Consider the following 20,841-nt stretch of genomic DNA (forward strand, 5'->3'; position numbering starts at 1 on the left):
TTACTTGGTTACAACCGTTTGTCGTCGGGCTCCCATCCATATATCATTGCAAGCCTAGAGGGCTTTCTTAGTGTCAATACTATATCTTACTTTATGAACTTAATATTTCTCCTTAATATACTTAACACTTTTCCAAATTTATAAATAAGGATATTTAACTTAAATAGAATAAAAGTATTCCACTTTTTTTTAACAGCAGATGGTAGTTCGAGTTATGGAAGTTAGACTGTATATATTTTAGGGCGAGACACGCCCCCTATTTGAATTCTACACAGCCCTAAAATATTTTATATCAAGGACCTTTTTTACATACATTCAAATACATTCCGCTGTACGGCGCCACTCCTGCATTTGCTTGGTATACGGTAGATGTCGCTGCAAATTAAATAGTGTGGCTACACTCAAAAAATTAAATTAAAGCAATATGGCTTATATTTTATATATATTTTTGTGTAAATATTCATTAGTATATTTTTTCACATAGAATTATTTATTAGCAAAGTATGACACTCTTGTTGCCCACTTGAAAATTTCGTTTTGCACTCGGAAGTCTCAGTAGAAAGATGGAAAGTATTCCTGAGGAAGAAATAAAATCAATTGAATTCGATTGCACATATAAAGTCATACTCATACCATGTATAAAAACTCTTTCATCAGCATATATTGGGGAATCGTTCTCAGCGGATCCTGAACCTTAGAGTCAGGCGAATGGATGGTAGCCTTATGGTCAGGTCTATGAAATACGTAGCTTCTATGCTAGCCTGACCATCTCCCATCCAGGCAAAGTTTACTTTTTTTTTTTGTCGTCCTTCTCAACTGTTGGATACAGGTCGCAATCAAGTAAATATATGTGAGTCTTTAAAATGGAAGTAAGAGAGAGCCTCGTCCTATGATTTGTATATAATCTGCTCCGTTTTAAAACTTTCTAAATCATTGCTGCCAAACCCAAGGCTGCACCAGTAACAAGTGCATGTCCTGCAACTGATTTAATGCTCGGACCGTCATCACTTTTCTTGTCACCGCCTCCCGAAACTGGAATGCATGGAAAATTTTCATTTACATTATTTGGGGCTATCCACGATGATCGTGAAAATTTTCAACGCATCCCAGACTTCGAAATTGGCAAGGTGACAAAAACGGATAATAAAACACTCCAACCGAATAAAATAATATATCAGTTTTAAGTTTAATTAAAAGTGTCTTCAAGAAGATTTTCTGGGAAGCGCTGAAAATGTTTACGTCATTTAAAATTAAGATTTACCAGAGAATATTTAAAAGAGGATATAAACAGAGTAGCATAACGATTTGATATGTTTTCAGTTAATTAAATTTAAATGAGGTCTTTGTCTTTTTATGTTATTTATTATAGACATGAGGTTCTTTTATATAATTTATTTGGTTATTTTGAGGTATAACTTACATGACGGGCCATTGACGTCGCCTTGTCTGGCTAAGATCGCCCCGGGTGGCATTTCATAGTCATCTCGACCACCAAACTTTAGAAATGGTTATAAGATTTATAAATATGGAATTAAGAGTCAATGGCAAAAGGACAATACTCAGTAATCGATTGATACTGACCTTGCGACTCCTCGCTTTATACCAAGGACCTTGACGAGTCTCAAAATACTCATAATTCGCTGAATCCTTGGTATACCAGACATCATCCTTGACTAGGCCCAGTCTGACCATGACGGCAATCTTGAAGAACAAACTAACCACTGATATAACCAAAATGGGAAGGACCTGTGGAATGAAATTGCTTTGTTTGAGATCGACATCGAAGACAGAAAAAAGTTAACAATTTTATTTTAAAAGTAATAGAAAAGAAAAGGCTGAATTTTTTTATAATTTCTTGTCCTTTTTATTTTTAATTTAGGTACACAATTTCTGTGATGTTTCTTCTTCAGTTCTTCTAAGAAATGGAAAGTTATAATTGGATTGTAAAATGATATATTAAGAGGACTAATACCCAGAGTTTGAATGGGGAAAGCATTCAATTCCATTTCGTTTTTGGGGTTTCCTACCCTGAACTTTTTATAAACAGGTTTTCGTTAGGTTTCAATTTCCTTCCGGTCAGCTGATTGCAGTTGCAATTGCTTTACATATAGATTGGAGGCCTCGGGCTGAGCTTAGTCGATCCGAACCCTCGAATCCATACCAAGCAATCGCGATGAAGTCCGGCTAATGTGAAGTGTTCCGACCTTTAATCCATTTTCATATTATTTTTTTTTATCCTGCTCCGACTCAACTGTGGAAGACAGAGCATGGTCATATATATAGTAGTACGCCTTGTCCTACGATGTAAGCCTCATTTTAACATTGCTAGTCCTCTAAGCACGAGAGGACAAGGCAGCTGCACTCACGGCAGCAGGACCTGCCATTTTCCTATAGGGCTGTTTTCGCTTCTTGTAACTGTTAACTGTAAAAAAAGGAAAGTAAGATAAACATTTTAAAATTTGCAACGCCACCGAAATCATCCAAGACCAATTTCAAGATCCTATATCTCTTTAAAATTGTACAAAATAGTTTTAAAATGTCAAGTTATCTTTAAATGGAATGGCTTATCATTTTGAAATTATGGAAGTAACTTACATGATGGTCCTGCTGTGTCCCCTTGCTTGGCTAGAATTAAACCGCTTGGAACTTCGCACCGTTGATTATATTTCAAAAACTGTGGGAAGGAGGGTTGCTTAGAAGTTTCCCTGGATATAATTCAGGGATCGCAAGAGTTACTTTTTTAAAAAAATTGACAAATAAGTTTTATTTTTCAATTTCTATTATAAAAGTTGACAAATAAGTCTTATGCTTCAATTTTTATTATAAAAGTTGACAAATAACTCTTATGCTTCAATTTGTATTATAAAAATCAACAAATAAGAGTTATTTGTCAACTTTTATAATAAAATAAAGATTGAATTGAAATAACTCTTAAACTGTGGGGTACATTGGTTTAAAATTTAAATATATATAATCTACGCTTTAAACCTTTCTGTTGATATGACATATGTCCCCAAAATATTTTTATACCCTTGTAGAGGGTATTATAATTTCAGTCAAATGTTTGCAACGCAGTGAAGGAGACGTTTCCGACCACATAAAGTATATATATTCTTGATCAGCACCAATAGCCGAGTCTATCTAGCCATGTCCGTCTGTCCGTCTGTCCGTTTCTATGCGAACTAGTCTCTCAGTTTTAAAGCTATCGCGATGAAACTTTCCCGAAAGTCTTCTTTCTATTGCAGGTAGTACATATGTCGGAGCCAGCCGGATCGGACCACTATATCTTAAGGCTCCATAGGAATATTCAAACATATATAAGAAAATTCATTGTTACTTTGTAGGAAGTAGGCGTTTTAATTCTTGACTACTTAAAAACAAAATTCAAAAATAGAAACTGAATCTGGAATCCCTGGAACTGCACCGAGTGAGTATTACTTTATCTGCAAGGGTATATAAGCTTCGGCTGGCCGAAGGTAGCTTCCTTTCTTGTTTATGATGTAACAAATATTATTATTATAAAAAATATTTTGGGGACATATGGCATATCAACAGAAAGGTATTAAAGCGTAGATTATATATATATAAATTTTAAACCAATGTACCGTACAGTTCAAGAGTTATATCAATTCAATCTTTATTTTCAATTTTTATTATAAAAGTTGACAAATAACTCTTATTTGTTGATTTTTATAATAAAAATTGAAGCATAAGAGTTATTTGTCAACTTTTATAATAAAAATTGAAAAATAAAACTTATTTGTCAATTTTTTTTAAAAAGTAACTCTTACTTGCGATCCCTGATATAATTAAAATCAGGACTCACCTTTAGGTATTTCGCTGGGTAGAAATAACTATTTCGGGTCTCGAGATTATCACACGCGGCTGAGTTGGCAGTGTAAGCGACATCGTGCCTGGACAGAGCAATCTTTATCCAGAATATCACTTCGACACCAAATGCGATGGCCGAAATTACAATGATCGGTACTGCCTGTGGAATAAAGCGCAAATAATAGTCTTGCATGGGATTTCAAAGATTTAAATACCCTTGCAGACAACTATATTGAGCCTTATTCGCAAATACCGTAAACCACCGTTACGGGAATCGATTTTAAATTTTCTTAAAATAATACTTCTTGAGCCCTAACCCCGATAAATTAAAGTTTAAAGTTAAATTATAAGTAATAGTTTGCCTAATTGATCAAATAACGCTTATAATATTTTCGCAGTTAGGGCTTGATATAGTAGTCTGAGACAAATTAGGTGCTAATTGTTTATAATCAGAATGCAATCAATAAAGTGTCAGTCATTAAGCACTAAAGGCATTTATAGTTTCACTTTCCTATAGTAAATCATCCAAAATTGTGTTTATCTCTACATATCTCAAGTGGATGGAATCGTTCTCAACATCGCTTTGCACTCTCTTCTTTATTGTCACCTTTCTTCTTCGCTCTCCCACGCACTCTCTTTTTGGGACTATTACACAGAACATTTTAAAGGGGTAGGTTTATGAAATGAAATAAAAAATCCTCTCAGAAAATGATCCTTTCTAGTTTAGGCATCCTTTGAAAGGAGTTACAAAAAAGGGTTAGACGGCATAACATAGTTGCTATAGATGGCGTATTAGTTATCGCTGTCACCTAACAGACTTTAATAGGTGGCGCCTTGGTGCACGAACAAAAAATACTTTTCAGCTGACAAGTCAGCTGTCATCTGGTATTTTTCCCCTCCTTGCGCACGCTGCTTCTGAAATCCTGACGTCCGACGCCGGCAGAGGCAGAGGGAAGGCAGCGCTAAAGCAGCGGACGTAGCAACATTCGAATTTCATTTTTCAAACTGCGCAGTCGCAACCGCTTACCAAAAAAAAACCGAGGCCGAAACAGAATAAATACAGGATAAATTCAGTGTCGTGCAGTTAGAACATTTCCGAAATCGTTTAGGCACTTATTTATGGCTTTGGCCCTTTGCATTAATTCGCAAGCTTGTTAAACAACCCAAGAAAAAAAACGCAAATTCATTGCCATTGGCAACAACAAAGTAGAGCCGAAAAAAAGGGAAGCGTAGTCAAAGCAAGTGGCGAAAAAAAGAAACCGAAAGGCAGTCGAAAAAAACCAGGAAGAAGTCTACTTTTTTTAGGAAACCATACAAGTTATAGAAAAAAAATAAAACCCCAAAAAAAAACTTAAAACCCAAAGGAAAACAGCTAAAAAACAAAAATACCTCATATCCATTTTGACCAACTGTCAGACGAAAAGGCCTTCAAAATTCAGATAAAGCAGGAAATGCACGCGCTTCAGGAGGGCGCCACCATGCTGCACCACCAGCAGCCGCCGCCACCCACTTCCGGGGAGGATCACCTGCTCACCGCTGATACCTTCTTTTACGCACGCAGCAATCCCATGGAGAACGCGGCAGCAGCCGCCGCCGCCGCAGCAGCGGGCCTCATAGATCCGCATCACAACAGGGATTTGCACCAGGCTCTGGTGGCTTCGATAGCCAACAATGGTGTGGCCGCCATCGGCGGTGGATTGACCACGGCGGCTGTTCTGAAGAGTGCCGCCCAGCAGCAGCAGCAATCACAACAGCAGGCAGTGCAGTCCCAAAATTCAGTGGTAGTCTCTGCTGGACAGGATCAACAGCCCAAACAGGAGCAGGCCCAACAGGCAGCACTGGCTCTGCTGAAGGAGAATGTAAACGCCTCCGCCGGAGGAGCGGGACAACCGGCCATGGGGGGCAGCAACAAGAGCGGCTCCTCCGGAAGATCGACACCCAGCTTGAGCGGAGGCAGTGGCTCCGATCCGGCACCCGGCAAACTCTTCGTCGGCGGTCTCAGCTGGCAGACGTCGTCCGACAAACTCAAGGAATACTTCAACATGTTCGGCACCGTCACCGATGTGCTCATCATGAAGGATCCCGTCACCCAGGTAAGCCGAAATATCCTCTATTTCCACTATTATAATATCTCTATGTCGTATAAGATGATGATGATGTACTACCTATCCGCATAATCCCCCTGCCTTTCGGGTTTACAGCTACCATTTTGTGATTTACCTTTTGCACAGCTGCAAAACTGCAGGTTCTGTCGCCCTCTTTGCATCCTCTACCTTTTCTACCAGCCCTCCAGCCGAGGTTTAGAATTACAGTTCTTTCGGCGTTACGTGCCAAAAACAAAAGAATCAAAGTAGGAAGAAGTGGAGTTGGAAGAGGGCGAGAGGAGCACCGAACCCGAATTTAATTTAATCAGGTTTTATATGTAGATCAGCTTGTCGGGGTTGATCCACTCGGAACTGTTTATTGGGACACGAACTTAAGGAGCAATTTCCTTGTCATAATTTGTATGCAGGGTGTATCAATTTTCTTATAAACATGCTGGCCACCGAGTTTTCGTTAGTATCTTTTGGTTTAAAGAGGGAGAAATTTAATAAAGTAATTATCATTATTTTTTTTATTATTTTGAGGTTTCTAAAAATATTACATAGTAATTTTTAATCCCACCGTGTTCAGGTTGTATCAATTTTCTTATAAACATGCTGGCCACCGAGTTTTTTAAGAACCTTTTGGTTTAAAGAGCGATAGGTTTAATAAAGTAATTATAATTATTTTTTTTTTCTTATTTTGAGGTTTCTAAAAATATTACGTAGTAATTTTTAATCCCACCTTGTCCAGGTTGTATCATGCTGGCCACCGAGTTTCCTCATTTAATTCATTCATTATAATTTCACAGGTTCCCAAAAATATTTATTTTATTTTTAATCCCACCTAGTTTAGGTTTCTCTTTGATTTATAGGTTTTTATTTGATTAAAAGTAAACAGATGCATTTTAGAAATTACCTTTGGTATTACCTTGTTTCCTTCTAAGAAACGTCAAAGGTATGTTGACAAATTATTCGAACATTACCGATATCTGGCGATAGGCGGAGGTTTCCCTCGAAAGAGCAGAGTTATTGCAGCGGAAATTGACTTTTTAGAAATGCTTAATGCTCTGAGCAATTTGTCCGCTTGATAAGCGGACATTATCCACGCATCCTACATGCATTTAGTCGCCACATGCACATATATTTCCCTTCGATTATATACAATGTGGCTCCCCAACGAAAAAGAGCGCGCGCGCTGCTTTCGGGCCATAAAACAGCAGCTGCCTTTGCTGCATTGTTCCTGCGAGTCCTGTTCCTCCGGCGCAGCTGTTCCTGCGACCTCCGCATAGCTAGGGTTCGGCTTCGGGTTCGGGTTCGATATAGAGAGTAGGATTCGGCACAGGACAAATTCTATACGTACACGTACACCTGGGGTTGTTTGCGAGCCAATTGCGCAATTACGGAATGAGTCGGACTGCTACGACTGCTACGGCTGCATGATAGGGCAGTTATATTCGCCGCGATCGACTAACGGGGGTTGTGTCCTGTCTCTCTGTCCCCGTCCCTTTCCCTGTCCCCTCGAGTAGACCCCGAAAGATATACACACACACACAGAAAACACCTTTTGTTCCATTCCCCCCTCTTTGAAGCGAGGAAAAAAAAGAGTACACAAAAAAACAAGAAACAAACAAAGGGCGAAGAAAACTGGTTTACCAACTGTCTTTGCTCAGGAAGACGATCCTTGCGATGATCGCGGGGAATTTACTGTAGTCCATAAGCACCTAAGATCAGTCAATTGAATAGCTAGTCGATATGATGTAGAAAACCAAATGTATGAACTACTAAACATAACATAATTTTAATAAACATAAAACCACAACCAAAAGTGAGGAATCTCGAGTCAACAAGGACAAGGCCGGAAGCCACTAAAGGAACCAGAGAATATCAGCGAATACCTGGGGCCCAGGTAACCATAACCACGATGCCCGAACCAACCACAGGATGACGAACCAGCTTAGGTACATTTTATACAAAAAACCCACAAAAAGCAATCGCCAAGTACTTTAACTACTGTATAAACAAAAAAGAGAACGCTTAGCGTACTTGAATTACTCAGTACTGGCGCATCGTAACTCTCGTATATCGTATAACTCTGAGCAATAATAATAACTGCATAATTGTAATCGTATCTCTAATTGAATGTACTCGTTCTTGTACTCTCCTAATCGTACTCGTACTCCGTATTGTGTACTTGGTTTACTTTAGCGTTTCTCACCCAAAACAAAAAAGTAATCAACAAAAATATAAATCCACGCATTGATTTCAAGCAAGCCTCGAAAGCAAATCAAACTAACGAGTTTATCTTCTATATCTTACACACCATATCTTAAACCTAGAACTCAATTCAAACTATACTTTAAAGAGGCGTGCTTTAACCCAATAATACTACCCAATGGCCATGCTCCCACTTTAGAGTAAGATGGAATCGAAAATCGTCTTGGCAACTGTTGAATTGATTGTGTAACATAAATAAGAACCTTAGTTTAGCATAATGTACCCAATATTACGACCTATTACCATATTACAAGACCCCGTAAAACGGTAGACATTCTTATAAATAACCATTATTCGCCATTTTGTTTGTATGTGTTTAGTTAATGCTTTTTAATTTTATTTGGCATATCGAATCATTGAAATTAACCAACCGATAAAGTAAATCATATATTTTCATTTGTGTTGCGTCGCTGATTTTTCGTTCTTGAGACCCCGTTTGTAACACCACCACTTCAATTGGAAGAAACCCAATATGCTTAGTAAATAGATCACCCAAAATTCGGCATAATTTCATAAATCGAAAATCATAGGATATATCCTAGGCCCCGTATATGTATGTAGCTAGTTGTGTTACCCCACAAATCCCCGCCCTTAAATAAAGCTCGTCTTGTAAACGGAATTTACCCGAGGGTTAAATAATAAACTAGAAATTATATATTTTATCTCTTTAGGTAGGTAGTCGTATAGTTTCTCTCTATTTCTCTCTGGAATTATGTACAATAAATTGTATCTGAGTCATTTGACTCTACTTTGCCCTAGGCTTAAGAAAAATATGTATCCCCCCATTATTGTAATATACGTAACCGGTACGAGAATAATTAATTAGACTAAGCAACAAAAAATCACACATTCGATGCTCATTCTTTGTAAAAACTATTAAGTAATTGTTAAGCAAAACTAACCAATGAAAACAAATTGTATGGCAAAACGGGGTTAAACTTTAATTGCAAGAAAAAGAAGCAACGACTTAAAATGCTTTAGATCATTTTTAGAACACATATCTAGAGCATTCCCACTTTTTCTAATACTCCTACCTTAACACAGTGCGATTTAGAACTATTAATTTGGAAATTAACAAAATTTAAATTTAGAAACTTGACATCACTTTCATTTAAAATTAGTATTTTAAATGGTTTTAGTTCTGAATCGCACTGTACCAACTTTTCTACATTTTAAAACCCTACTATCACACACACCATATGTAATTGCCACCTACATTTGTATCCTTGAGTTGAGTTCGCTTTCACGGCAGAGTGAACGAATGTTTTTGGTATCCTCCAGTTTTCGTGTATATATCTATGCCTCCTGTACCTACATATATCCGGGATCTAGAGGGGCGCCGCATCAGTATGGAGAACACGTTGAATGCATATATTTCGTAATGTTTCTATGATATATGTATGTTGCAGTTTAGCAAATGACCATATAACGATCGATCTACTTGCGTATAAATATTGGTATTCTGTTAACAAAGCAAAAGTATCCTTAGAAGAATTTTAGTTTTTAGTTGAAACATATTTTGTGTTCTTTGGACTTGAATTAAAACTTGTTTGTGTTTACTCCACGAAATAAAAGATTAAAAAAAACAATGCAAATTTGATGAGCAAAAGCGTAAAACGGCCATGCCCAATTCAGTCGATAAAGCCATCTACATACATGCATATAAACTGTATCCGTATCTGTGTTTACATATATCTTTATATATAATTTTTATATACTTGTGGAAGATCGAGTTCCGATCGACTTGATTGATTCTTACTTTGTTGGACTTTTGCTAACGTTCCGTAGGACATTTTACGATTATTAATCCTAGTTATATAACTACAACATTTGCAACTTAGACTTAGTCGCCTCTAACCGAAGCTCTGTTTAACTGAACGTGGTTTCTCCAAACTAATGTATCTGTGTCTATTTGTTTTTCTTCCCCACCCACCACAAAAATTGAAAACCTGCAGCGTAGTCGCGGCTTCGGTTTCATCACATTCCAAGAACCCTGCACCGTGGAGAAGGTGCTCAAGGTGCCCATTCACACGCTCGACGGCAAGAAGATCGATCCCAAGCACGCCACCCCAAAGAACCGACCCCGCCAGGCCAACAAGACCAAGAAGATCTTCGTGGGCGGCGTCTCGCAGGACACCTCCGCCGAGGAGGTCAAGGCCTACTTCAGCCAATTTGGGCCCGTCGAGGAGACGGTCATGCTGATGGACCAGCAGACGAAGCGCCACCGCGGCTTCGGCTTCGTCACCTTCGAGAACGAGGATGTGGTCGATCGCGTCTGCGAGATCCACTTCCACACCATCAAGAACAAGAAGGTCGAGTGCAAGAAGGCCCAGCCCAAGGAGGCGGTCACCCCGGCAGCCCAGCTCCTCCAGAAGCGCATAATGCTGGGCACCCTGGGCGTACAGCTGCCCACGGCTCCTGGCCAACTGATTGGAGCCCGCGGCGCTGGTGTGGCCACCATGAACCCGCTGGCCATGCTCCAGAATCCCACACAGCTGCTGCAATCCCCTGCAGCCGCGGCCGCCGCCCAGCAGGCCGCGCTCATATCACAGAATCCCTTTCAAGTACAAAACGCCGCCGCAGCAGCCTCGATGGCCAATCAGGCGGGCTTCGGCAAGCTGTTGACTACATATCCGCAGACGGCGCTGCACAGCGTTAGGTTAGTTACTATAGATACTTTTTTAAAAACGTAACTAATATATTATCCCCCCTAATAGGTATGCACCCTACTCGATCCCCGCCAGCGCCGCCACTGCCAACGCTGCCCTGATGCAGGCCCATCAGGCGCAGAGCATGGCCGCCGCTGCCCACAATCACCAGCAGCAGCAACAGCAGCAGCATCACCACCAGCAGCAGACCCACAATGCCCATGTGGCCGCCGCCCAGCAGCAGCAGCAGAGCCACCACAACGCCGTCTCGAATTCCGCCTCGCAGGCGCACTCGGCAGCAGCGGCTGCCGCTTTGGCGGCCAATGCAGCGAATGGAGCCGGTGCCGCCGGAGCCCACAGCCTTGCGGCGGCCGCCCAGCAGGCTGGCTTGATGGCCGGCAATCCCCTGAATGCCGCTGCTGCCGCCGCCGCCGCTGCTGCCAATCCGGCGGCTGCCTACCAAAACTACGCGCTGGCCAACGTGGACATGTCCAGCTTCCAGGGCGTCGACTGGAGCACCATGTACGGCATGGGCATGTACGTCTAAGACGTGGGTTTTGTTTGGTAATTTGAATGAAACACTCACCATACATACACCACCCCCTTAGTTGTAGATCCATACAAAATCCACACATGGCCCCCATCCATAAATATTCATAGAAACACACCGAAACACTCTCATATACGAAGTTGGTTTTCCTTTGAGTTTGGCTTAGTTAGTAGTCCGCAACACGGAAGGCAAATTAAGTATTATATTTAAGGAGCCCTCGGGGGCGAGTTCAATAAATACTAACTAATATATATACATATAAAAAATCATAAGCAATATAAGCAAAAAACAAAAAAAAAGAAAGCAAAGCAAAGCGAAATCAAGGAAAAACAAAATTCAAAACCAAAAAGCAAAAATTACGGAGCGATAGAGAAGCAAAAGAAGGAAAACACATTAAAAACCACCGATTGTGATTGCGTTTAAATGTAGCCGTTAATATATAATTTTTAGTGCATAAAAGAAAACCATTAAACCTAAACCTAAATTAAAATAAACATAAATAAAAGTAAATATATATATATAAATACATATTTATGAAAAGCAAGAGCAAGGATTGAATCTTATAAGTTACAACTCACGCTCGTTTAATGGCGCTCATTGATTAAAAATTGAAGAATTCCTTATTTTTTCGGAGCCCTAAACTCAAACTGAAATTGATGAGAAACTCCTGCAAGGGCAGTATTAATTAATCGAATGAAACTGCAAACGAAAACATTTTGCTCAAGACAAAGAGTTATTAATTAATGTTTAAACCAAGCTAACCAACTAAAGCGATGAAACCCGAAATGAAACTATTATTTTAGAGGTTTAGTTGAGTTCGAATTTAATTCACCCAGCATAGATTACAACAACAGAGTTAACCAATCACCAACGAACATCACCAACTCACCAACGTACACATAAACTCCCTCTTCCCCTTACTCCCATCTTCTATCTCCCTAACTCTGTTCTTTGTACTTAATAATATAACAATACAATACCACAACGAACAACCAAATTTTTGTTGTGTTTTGTGTGTGCGACTCTTATTTGATTTAGTCTTAGAACTAGTTTAGTCTCCACCCAATCTCAACCATTTGTAGCAAGTAACATTAAAACATTGTTGAATATTTTGGCATTGCATATTATTATATTAGTTTCGACCGACAGAAAGTTCTCTAGACTAGCGGCTTCTTTTATAGTTCTTAAGACATTCAAGTGAGAACGAGTCCTTAGGGCACTACTAATCCTTTAGACTTTGAACCCCTCCTTTCCAATTCGTATTTCATTTGCATAACCATCCAAGCAACTCATGAACCAGGTAACATTACTTTACTGTAGCTTATTGTTTTAAATGGCACAACCTTAGTTCTTAATATTATTTTGTAATTACCCTTATCTGTAGCATTTGCATTTGATTTTGCATTCGACGAATACTTCACCCATTGAAACCAAGAAAGAAATCGAGTTAAGAAGAAATCCGGAGCAGAAGTTCCTGGATAGTTATGTATTTGTCTCATTTGAATCGCTTGCATGTTTAAAGTTTAATTTTAATTACTAGTTATCATTTGGAAAGTAATATTTTGCGTATGTAAATACTTAGTTATATACATTACACACATACACACATTATATGGAAAACAATGAAAGATTTGAAGTAATTTTTGTGTTTAATAAAAACCAACGAACAAAACAACAAACAACTTTGCCATGAGTTGAGCAACAATTTGTGTTTTCTTATGATTTGATTAATTTGATTGTAAATATTTGACCACATACCGTATTATTTGATTTGATTTACCTCGTAAACCACACTCTTGTATCTGTTGTTGTGCTGTGCTGTCTCTCTCTCTCTACTTATCTGCTCCTCTCACCCATGTGTAGAACTTGTTACATTTCGATGCATTTGCCAGTACCAAAAAGTTAACGATTGTGCGATTGTGGAGAATTGTTTTCTAATTCCTGTAGCTTTTCGCCTCGAGGGGTGAGTATGATGTAATATCGTTTCGTATACCAAAGATTTTGCATATTAACCAAATTCATTTCACATTTGCTGGGCCGAATTCGAGGCTCGAGTCCCATTATCTCCATTTGCAGAAACTAATTTATTTATTTATTGTTAACGCTTAAGACTCTAACACATTCCACACACATGCTATGGTGCCATTTACTTATCAATATTAAAATTTATAATTTATTGAGCTCCTCTGTCAGATCTCGATCTCAGAACAATTGCTTTTAGCATAAGATTGATTTTACCCTGCCAATCCAAGAAGAACAATGCGACAAATTCCTTTTTACCATATACACACTTTTTGTTCTATTGACCTAATTTTTAATGAAACCAAATAAAAATATTTATATTTGAAATCTGCATTTTCCATTTATTTATATTAGCAAGAAGTCAAAAAATGCTCTCATAGTTGCCTAAGTTTATTATAATACTTCGAAAATTACTTTTCGATTTTTGGTTCCTTTTCCGTATGCTTCAACATTTAGTCAGAGCGACAAAAAGTCGACCGATTACTTAGTTATTTGATATACCATCAATATGTCTCTTATATCCAATGAAATGTTTTGTTTTCCATACTCGTACCAAAGATATATACCCAAAGTAGTAGCTTGCTAATTTTGATATATAGTTACCAGATCGAACATACTTAAAATAGCGCTCTCTCTATAAATATATACATATACATATATCTATTTTTTGAATACCAATATTAATAGAATAACTAAATTGCTCAATATGGAGGGCTGGTTGATAAGTAATTTTAGTAAGAATACGAAAGACAAGGGATCCAAGGATAATCCAAATTCGAAAATCTAACAAAAACTCATTTTCGGAAGTAATATTTTCTTTTCGGGAACGGAAACAGTAAATACTTATCAGCCAGCCCCCAAACATCCATACATTTTACAAATAGAATCTGTATTTTTGACTTGTTTTCGTGTGGTATAGCGTCATTAAGAGTTTTATATTCTGTGCAAAAATATATAGTCGATTTTCAATCATTATTTATCAGCCCAAAAACTACATGAAGAACTTGCTGTAATATAATACCAACATTACACACTGCGAATTGGAGCTTATCATTTCGTTTGACTTGTAGGTTTACAACCAACCTATTGAAATACAAGATATTTAGAAAAACCTAGTTATTTATTCCTATAAAATAGTTATGTACACACATTTATGAAACAAAACGCATGATGAAACATGTACAGTAGTCAATTGAGTAACATCCCCTATATACACAACGGCAATCTTCAAGATTATGCAGAGACAACCTCATATCATCTGTCACAGTTGTACCCCAAGTCAAGATCCCAGAAGTCCCCCATTAGCAAGACATTAGCATTAACTACGTACATAATACCTACATCATACACACATACATCATATGACAATAAGATCAACTGTGTTTCAGCATTCAAGTGTCAGTATTCGTAAACCAAATTACCTAACAAACTTATACTATGTAATCGACAAGGAAACCAGGCCTAGGGAACCTTTTGGATTTCGATTCGGAATGAATGGCGTTTTAGAAATTGGAACAGTAGTTGGGTTAGGATAGACTTTGAATCAAGTTCTCCCGAGCAACTCAAGTGGCGAAAACTTTATAGATATTTACATGCATACATATATACAGATAGATACAGATACATATATATACATACGATGATATTTAGCAAGACCGTGATATATTCAATTAGTAAAACAAATCAAAAAATTATATATTATATGTATATATCAATTATATATTGAGGCGTCTCTCAAAATGTGTCAAATTGCATACTAAGAGTAGAATTTTTGGTATACCCAGGAAAATCCAGGGAAGAAAACAAATTAAACATTTCATCAACAGTTGTTGTGAAGGCTACAAAACAACGCATATCACTTGATGGTGTCAAACCCAAGAGTTTTCGAGTTTTACCCAAGAAAACTGAATTTGTGGAAAGAGTTTTGCTGAAGAGAATCTTTTTAACGAATCAACAGAAACATGAAAACAGCGCAAGGAACTAGATTTCATTTTGGATATGGTTTTAGACGACCGACTACGAGAGTGCATCCAATAATGTATTGTTGATTTGAGTGACTAATGAGGACCAAGTTTTTAGCGAAATTCAGAAATCAGGTTATTAGATCCTAATGACAAGTAAAAGAAAAGATGCCCAAATTAAACTAGTTTAATTAGAACCTTTTTATTTTACGACCTGGCATTTTTTGGCTTCTTGCTTATTGTTTGGCGTTGTTATGTTTTTCCTATCAACCAAGCGCAATGAATAACACCGACACTAATACAACCAAACACACCCCAACACACTCTCAACAAGCTAGTCAATTGATGTGCATAGGCACAAACTAATTCTTTATAAACAAATGCAAAAAGTGGTAAGTAAGAAGTGAAAAACCAACAATAACGTGTAAGAGAAATTCAAACCAAAAAATTGAACGTACACAATAAAACCTAAAAGCAATTATTTCCCCTGACTAACCCTGGGAAATATAAAAACCACAAAACATATAAATCACATTAAAAATGCTCTAAGGAACCTTTAATTTATCTTATTGAGAATTAGTTGGTAAGCTTAAAATTAAGTCCAAATGTTAAATAATTTCGAAGCAATGCGTACGAGTATTCACGAGATACTTTCGACGAACAAGCTATATATTTATCAATTGCTAAAATTATATTTAAATGCGTAATATATTATTAAGAAACAGTGAATGGCTACTTTTGCTCATTTCAAATGCTTAACGAAATGCTAAAATCAAAGACAAGAAAAGTCGTATTCAAACCTAATTTAAGTGTTAAGCAAGACAAATTCAAATATACTAAAAAAAATACATGAAAAACAAACAAAAATATTTAAAAAAGAAAAAGGAAACATGTTTTCTTAAATAGCAAGGAAGAATGACTACTTTAACTGGCTCGTAACATATCAATTCTACTGAGCTACTTTTTGAAATGGAATGCAAATTAAAGAGAACGAATTCATCAACACCAAGTTCAATTGATACAACCGTGGTTTTTTTTATTAAGGCTAAATACAATAAAAGTCGTGAAGTAAATACTCGAAAACTGAGGTGAGTAAAATCGCTAACGAAATTTTAGCAGAAAGCCTTGCTAAGACTTTCCTAATCGAAAAAAACATAACTTAGACTCGTCTTCCAGCAACTAATTGAAATGAAAAAAGTTCTTACACCAATAGTGACAACGGGAGAAAGAAATTTTAGGGGTAATAAAATTCAGTTACGTTTTGTCTAAAACCCCCGATGATTTCGAAACAATTTCAAGGGGCGGACCGAGCTCAGCTTTTGGCTATACTTGTTACACGTAATCAATCAGTACAATTTTTGCAACGAGGAATTTTAAACGAAAGCAACCATTTACCATTTGAAAAAGAAATGGTATAGAACCTTGTTTTGAATTTTGATATTAGGTTCTCCCGGTTATTAAGGTTCCAAACATACAGATCGTTTCGAACTCTTACTAAAAAAAATCGCAGACGGGCTGAAGGCTCTTCTTACTAACTGTTGTAAATTTGTTTCTCCAAAGATTGGAATGAAGGTCAAGGAAAGATAAAAACAAACTATGTAAACGATAAGCAAGTGCATTATATTGAACGATTTGGTAAACAAAACGAAGGCTAGAAATAAGTTTTCATATAAATATATATAAACGATATAACTTTTAGGCCATAAGCAAACCAGTATGAAACCCTTTGAATTGAGCTTGGCTTGGGCTCAGAAACGTATCCATAGATCAGAAAGTATGCAGTTCTATTGTAACAGCCAAGCTTACATACATTTCTTTACGAAATGCTTATTATTTGATTAGCCTGTAACGAGAAACGGATATATTATATACAACACCCTGTATCTTGTAACTGTAACATGTAACTGCTGTCGCTCTATTTCTCGCTCTATACTTGTAGCGATGTTTAGACACCAACATATATACTGAAACACAATATATAATTCTTTCGATATATACAAAGGACATGTAAACGGTATTTACTCTTTTAGCCCAAAATCCCCAAAATCCAAACCGAGAAAAATCAAACAAATTGCTGATAAAAAAATATAATGTGAACCCTTTGTGTAATTTTCCTATTGAAATACTTCTTGGCATAAAACCCCTTTTTGAATTGAATTGAAACGAATAAATGAAATGTGAAAGAAAATTTTACAAATAGAACCTTTGTATTTGGTTTAAATTTAATGGAGTACGAGTAAAATAAAATTTGGAAAAGTATGTTTGTAATTTGAAAGTAGTTTGCACGAAATAATTTTCTCCTGTATAATGCACAACAAAAATGAAGTGTCTGTACAACCATTGTATTGTTAATGTCTAGCGTAAGACTAGCTGTAATTATATATACCTATATATACTCGTACATTCGTATGGTACTAATTAGTTCATAGTTGAATTAGAAACCACCGTCATATTAGACTTTGTAAAATGTACTCGTATAACGTACTATTCGTTTCGAACTTGGTACCACGTAATCGTAAAAGTAAAAGTAATGGTAAATGATTGACATTTAGTAATATCGACATTGATTACATACAAATTCACTTTACTATCAGTAGTTGTATAATTTGTTTTGTTTTTAGAATATTCCCGGTGCTCATTTTCGTTTTTATATACATTAGCTTGGCTCACAACAATTGTTTCATTACATTTTTAATAAAATATTCATAAAATATAGTTTGATCCGATTCCACACAAGTACCATCTAAAATTCATTTAATCAACTTTGTTTACACAGTAGAATCCAAATGATTTCCCATACAAATTTTGAGTGCCGGTTATAAGTCGGTATTCTCGACTTGTGATTTTCTGTTACAGTAAAGATAAGTTTTACAAGGATATCCAATTAACTTTGGTTTTTATTTTCGATTCTAGTGTATGATACTCATGCTTTTAGTGCAGTAATTGCAGTATTTTTATTTCAATCATTCTGATTTGTACATAAATATACAAGTGGTATCCAATTCTACTTTTTTATCAACCTTAGTTATTGCTTTATCTTAGGCTTAGACACACAGAAGGCAAAGCATGGTTTTTGATATACAAAGATATCTTAATTGAAATCAATGATCAGCAAGCGAAAACCGAAGAACTCTTTTTAAGAAAATACATATGCGACAATACCCTTTTTGTGTGAACTCAAAGTTTGCTAGAGAGCATCCTCCAAGCGAAAGGTAAATCATATGATTCAACAATTAACAGTCAGATATTGTAGGTAGATAGTCAGAGCGAGGACAACATATAAGCAATATATAACTTTGATACCGATGTGTTAATGTTGAGGCAAACTCAAGAAATAGAAACATATAATTAAATATATATTTGTATTTTAAAGGTCTGCTACCGTAAGCGCGATCTTGAACATTAAAACGGTGACCCAAAAAGCTAACACTAGAACCCTAAGCGCTGAGTTGAAAGATGAACCAATTTATTGATACACCAATGCACACTGTGTTGTTGTGTTGGTCGATCTAAGAGAAAACCAAAATAGTAGCATATATAAAAGTATAAAAAAAAGAATTAAATGTTTTACGTTGCAAGTGTTTGTGCAATACAAAATTATATACAAAAACCATCGAAAACTGTGACGGATTTCGACAAGTTTTCGAAATGCTGTTCCCAAAGTTGGTTGCCCTTAGCTTCTTATGCCGTATAAATATATTATTGAAACTTAAATATTATATAAAGTATTCATAGATAACGTATAGATTTGATTAGATCGTAGTACATACATGCACACTCATTCACACAAAAAGACAGACATCAGACATCAGTTGGTATTGAGTAAACTTGAATTTGCGTAAAAATTTGCTGTTTGACCCACACGAAACTCAAACCGAACTCATCTTAAATGTTGCAGCGTATTAATATAATTAATTATATATATATACTATATACATATATACCACAATAAATGTTTCACATAAAATAATTTGCTCTGTAGTTTCAACCAACTTAATTTCCGTGCATTTCCACACCCAACACTTCTATTATAATTTTGTATCTATGAATCTTGCGCGTAGCTAGTTTAATAAAATTTACCTTTACCTTTTTTCCTTTTTTTCTACAAATACACTAATTAAGAATTTGATTTTAAATTTGCACTGAATAACCTTATTTGGGTCTATCCTACTTAGAACTGCTCCAAAAGTCTGCTAGAGGCACTTAAAGTAAGCATACAAGTATACACCTCTTATAGATTCCGATTACAGATTTATAGCAAAAATGGTAAGTTTTGGTAGGGGGTCCCCGATTTTTCGACTATATGCACTTACCCCCCAGTGATGCATAATGGCTTTCTTCGAGAACACACAAGGATCATCATCTATAAGCGGTACCAGATTCTCTGCAAAGAAAGTGGGTCTGTAAATAAAATGATCTGAACTGAGTTCTCTTTAATCTGGCACTTACTCCTAAGCAATAAAGTGCGGGTTGACGGTGGAGGTTGCAACTAAGGATAGGGTCGTTAAAGCAAGATTATCATATGAATAGTTATCATGCCATCTTATTATATCTTACCTTTGGCACGAGTAATAAAGGAGCGCGCCTTCGGAAGGCTAAAGCTGTAAGACGAAGCGCCATTGTATTAAAATCCGCTAATCCAATATTTAAAATTTTCAAATTTAGAGTAAAAATTTGATATAGCTTTTGCCAAATGGGGAATGTTTGTTCTATTTCACACGAAATTTTGATAAAGACTAAAATCTGTCGCTCTTACATTGTTGACGTAGTTTTCTTGTGTTTTCTAAAGGTTCCTATTTACAACCCTAGTCAAAAGTATTTTCTCAAATTTGAATGTTAACTGTACTCATATTTTGAACTTATAATATAAACATGTTGGCACCTATGGAAAGAGCACTTCAATTCCGTTTAAATGACACAAAAATTTTCTTAACCCATTAAGCACCCTTTGAAAAGTGAGCAAATTAGACAATTTTTTTTGAAAATAAAATGTTCAACTTTTTCCCTGGGGCTTAAAACAAAAATGTTTTAATGCAAAGTTGTTCCCCAATCAAAATTAATAATAACTGCAAAAAAAAAATTTCAAAATATTTTTCCTTGTATTTTTTATGATTTTTTGAAAATAGCTATTTTTGCCGCTTTTTCTTCCTTTTCATACAAAATTTTACTGAGAGGTCTCCATTCAAAAAATCATAAAAAATACAAGGAAAAATATTTTGAAACATTTTTTTTTGCAGGTCTTATTAATTTTGATTGGGGAACAACTTTGCATCAAAACATTTTTGTTTTAAGCCCCAGGAAAAAAGTCGAAAATTTGACTTTGGCATTTGCTCACTTTTCAAAGGGGTCTTAATGGGTTAAGAACATTTTTGTGTCATTTAAACGGAATTGAAGTGCTCTTTCTATAGGTGCCAAAAGTTTATATTATTAGTTCAAAATATAAGTACAGTTAACATTTATATTTGTGAAAA

General features: G+C 36.5%; 3 protein-coding genes across 8 annotated transcripts in view; 1 reads left to right on the forward strand and 2 right to left on the reverse strand.

Annotated features, from left to right (window-relative positions):
- Positions 1 to 19,340, forward strand: part of msi (RNA-binding protein musashi) — a 109,971-nt gene extending 90,631 nt beyond the window's left edge. For all 5 annotated transcript variants that reach the window (XM_070217540.1, XM_070217542.1, XM_070217543.1 and 2 more), the window contains 3 exons: positions 5,393 to 5,924; positions 10,145 to 10,848; positions 10,907 to 19,340. In XM_070217540.1, the coding sequence (XP_070073641.1) occupies positions 5,393 to 5,924; positions 10,145 to 10,848; positions 10,907 to 11,384 (1,714 nt within the window). In that variant the 3' untranslated portion in view covers positions 11,385 to 19,340. The remainder of the gene's footprint in view (positions 1 to 5,392; positions 5,925 to 10,144; positions 10,849 to 10,906) is intronic.
- On the reverse strand, positions 472 to 20,114 carry LOC108057523 (uncharacterized). Its single transcript, XM_017141804.3, is given in 8 exon segments — positions 472 to 576; positions 634 to 790; positions 793 to 816; positions 1,421 to 1,496; positions 1,582 to 1,746; positions 19,684 to 19,754; positions 19,820 to 19,859; positions 19,928 to 20,114. Coding segments are annotated over 7 exon segments (552 nt in total). The 5' UTR covers positions 19,991 to 20,114; the 3' UTR covers positions 472 to 576; positions 634 to 677.
- LOC138913559 (uncharacterized) lies at positions 1,755 to 4,595 on the reverse strand. Of its 2 annotated transcripts, XR_011419334.1 has the most exons (4): positions 3,827 to 4,595; positions 2,596 to 2,674; positions 1,973 to 2,422; positions 1,755 to 1,912 (listed from the first exon to the last, which is right to left on the reverse strand). XR_011419334.1 is itself a non-coding variant. In XM_070217545.1 (3 exons), exons 1-3 carry the CDS (start codon positions 4,022 to 4,024, stop codon positions 2,334 to 2,336), a joined length of 366 nt encoding a protein of 121 aa, XP_070073646.1. In that variant the 5' UTR covers positions 4,025 to 4,595; the 3' UTR covers positions 1,755 to 2,333. The 2 variants fall into 2 exon arrangements, 1 of the variants encoding a protein (XP_070073646.1); XM_070217545.1 differs by having other exon boundaries at positions 1,755 to 2,422.
- Positions 20,115 to 20,841: the final 727 nt, after the last annotated feature.

The sequence above is a fragment of the Drosophila takahashii genome, chromosome 3R (genome assembly GCF_030179915.1).
Source record: "Drosophila takahashii strain IR98-3 E-12201 chromosome 3R, DtakHiC1v2, whole genome shotgun sequence".
Lineage (NCBI taxonomy): Eukaryota > Metazoa > Arthropoda > Insecta > Diptera > Drosophilidae > Drosophila > Drosophila takahashii.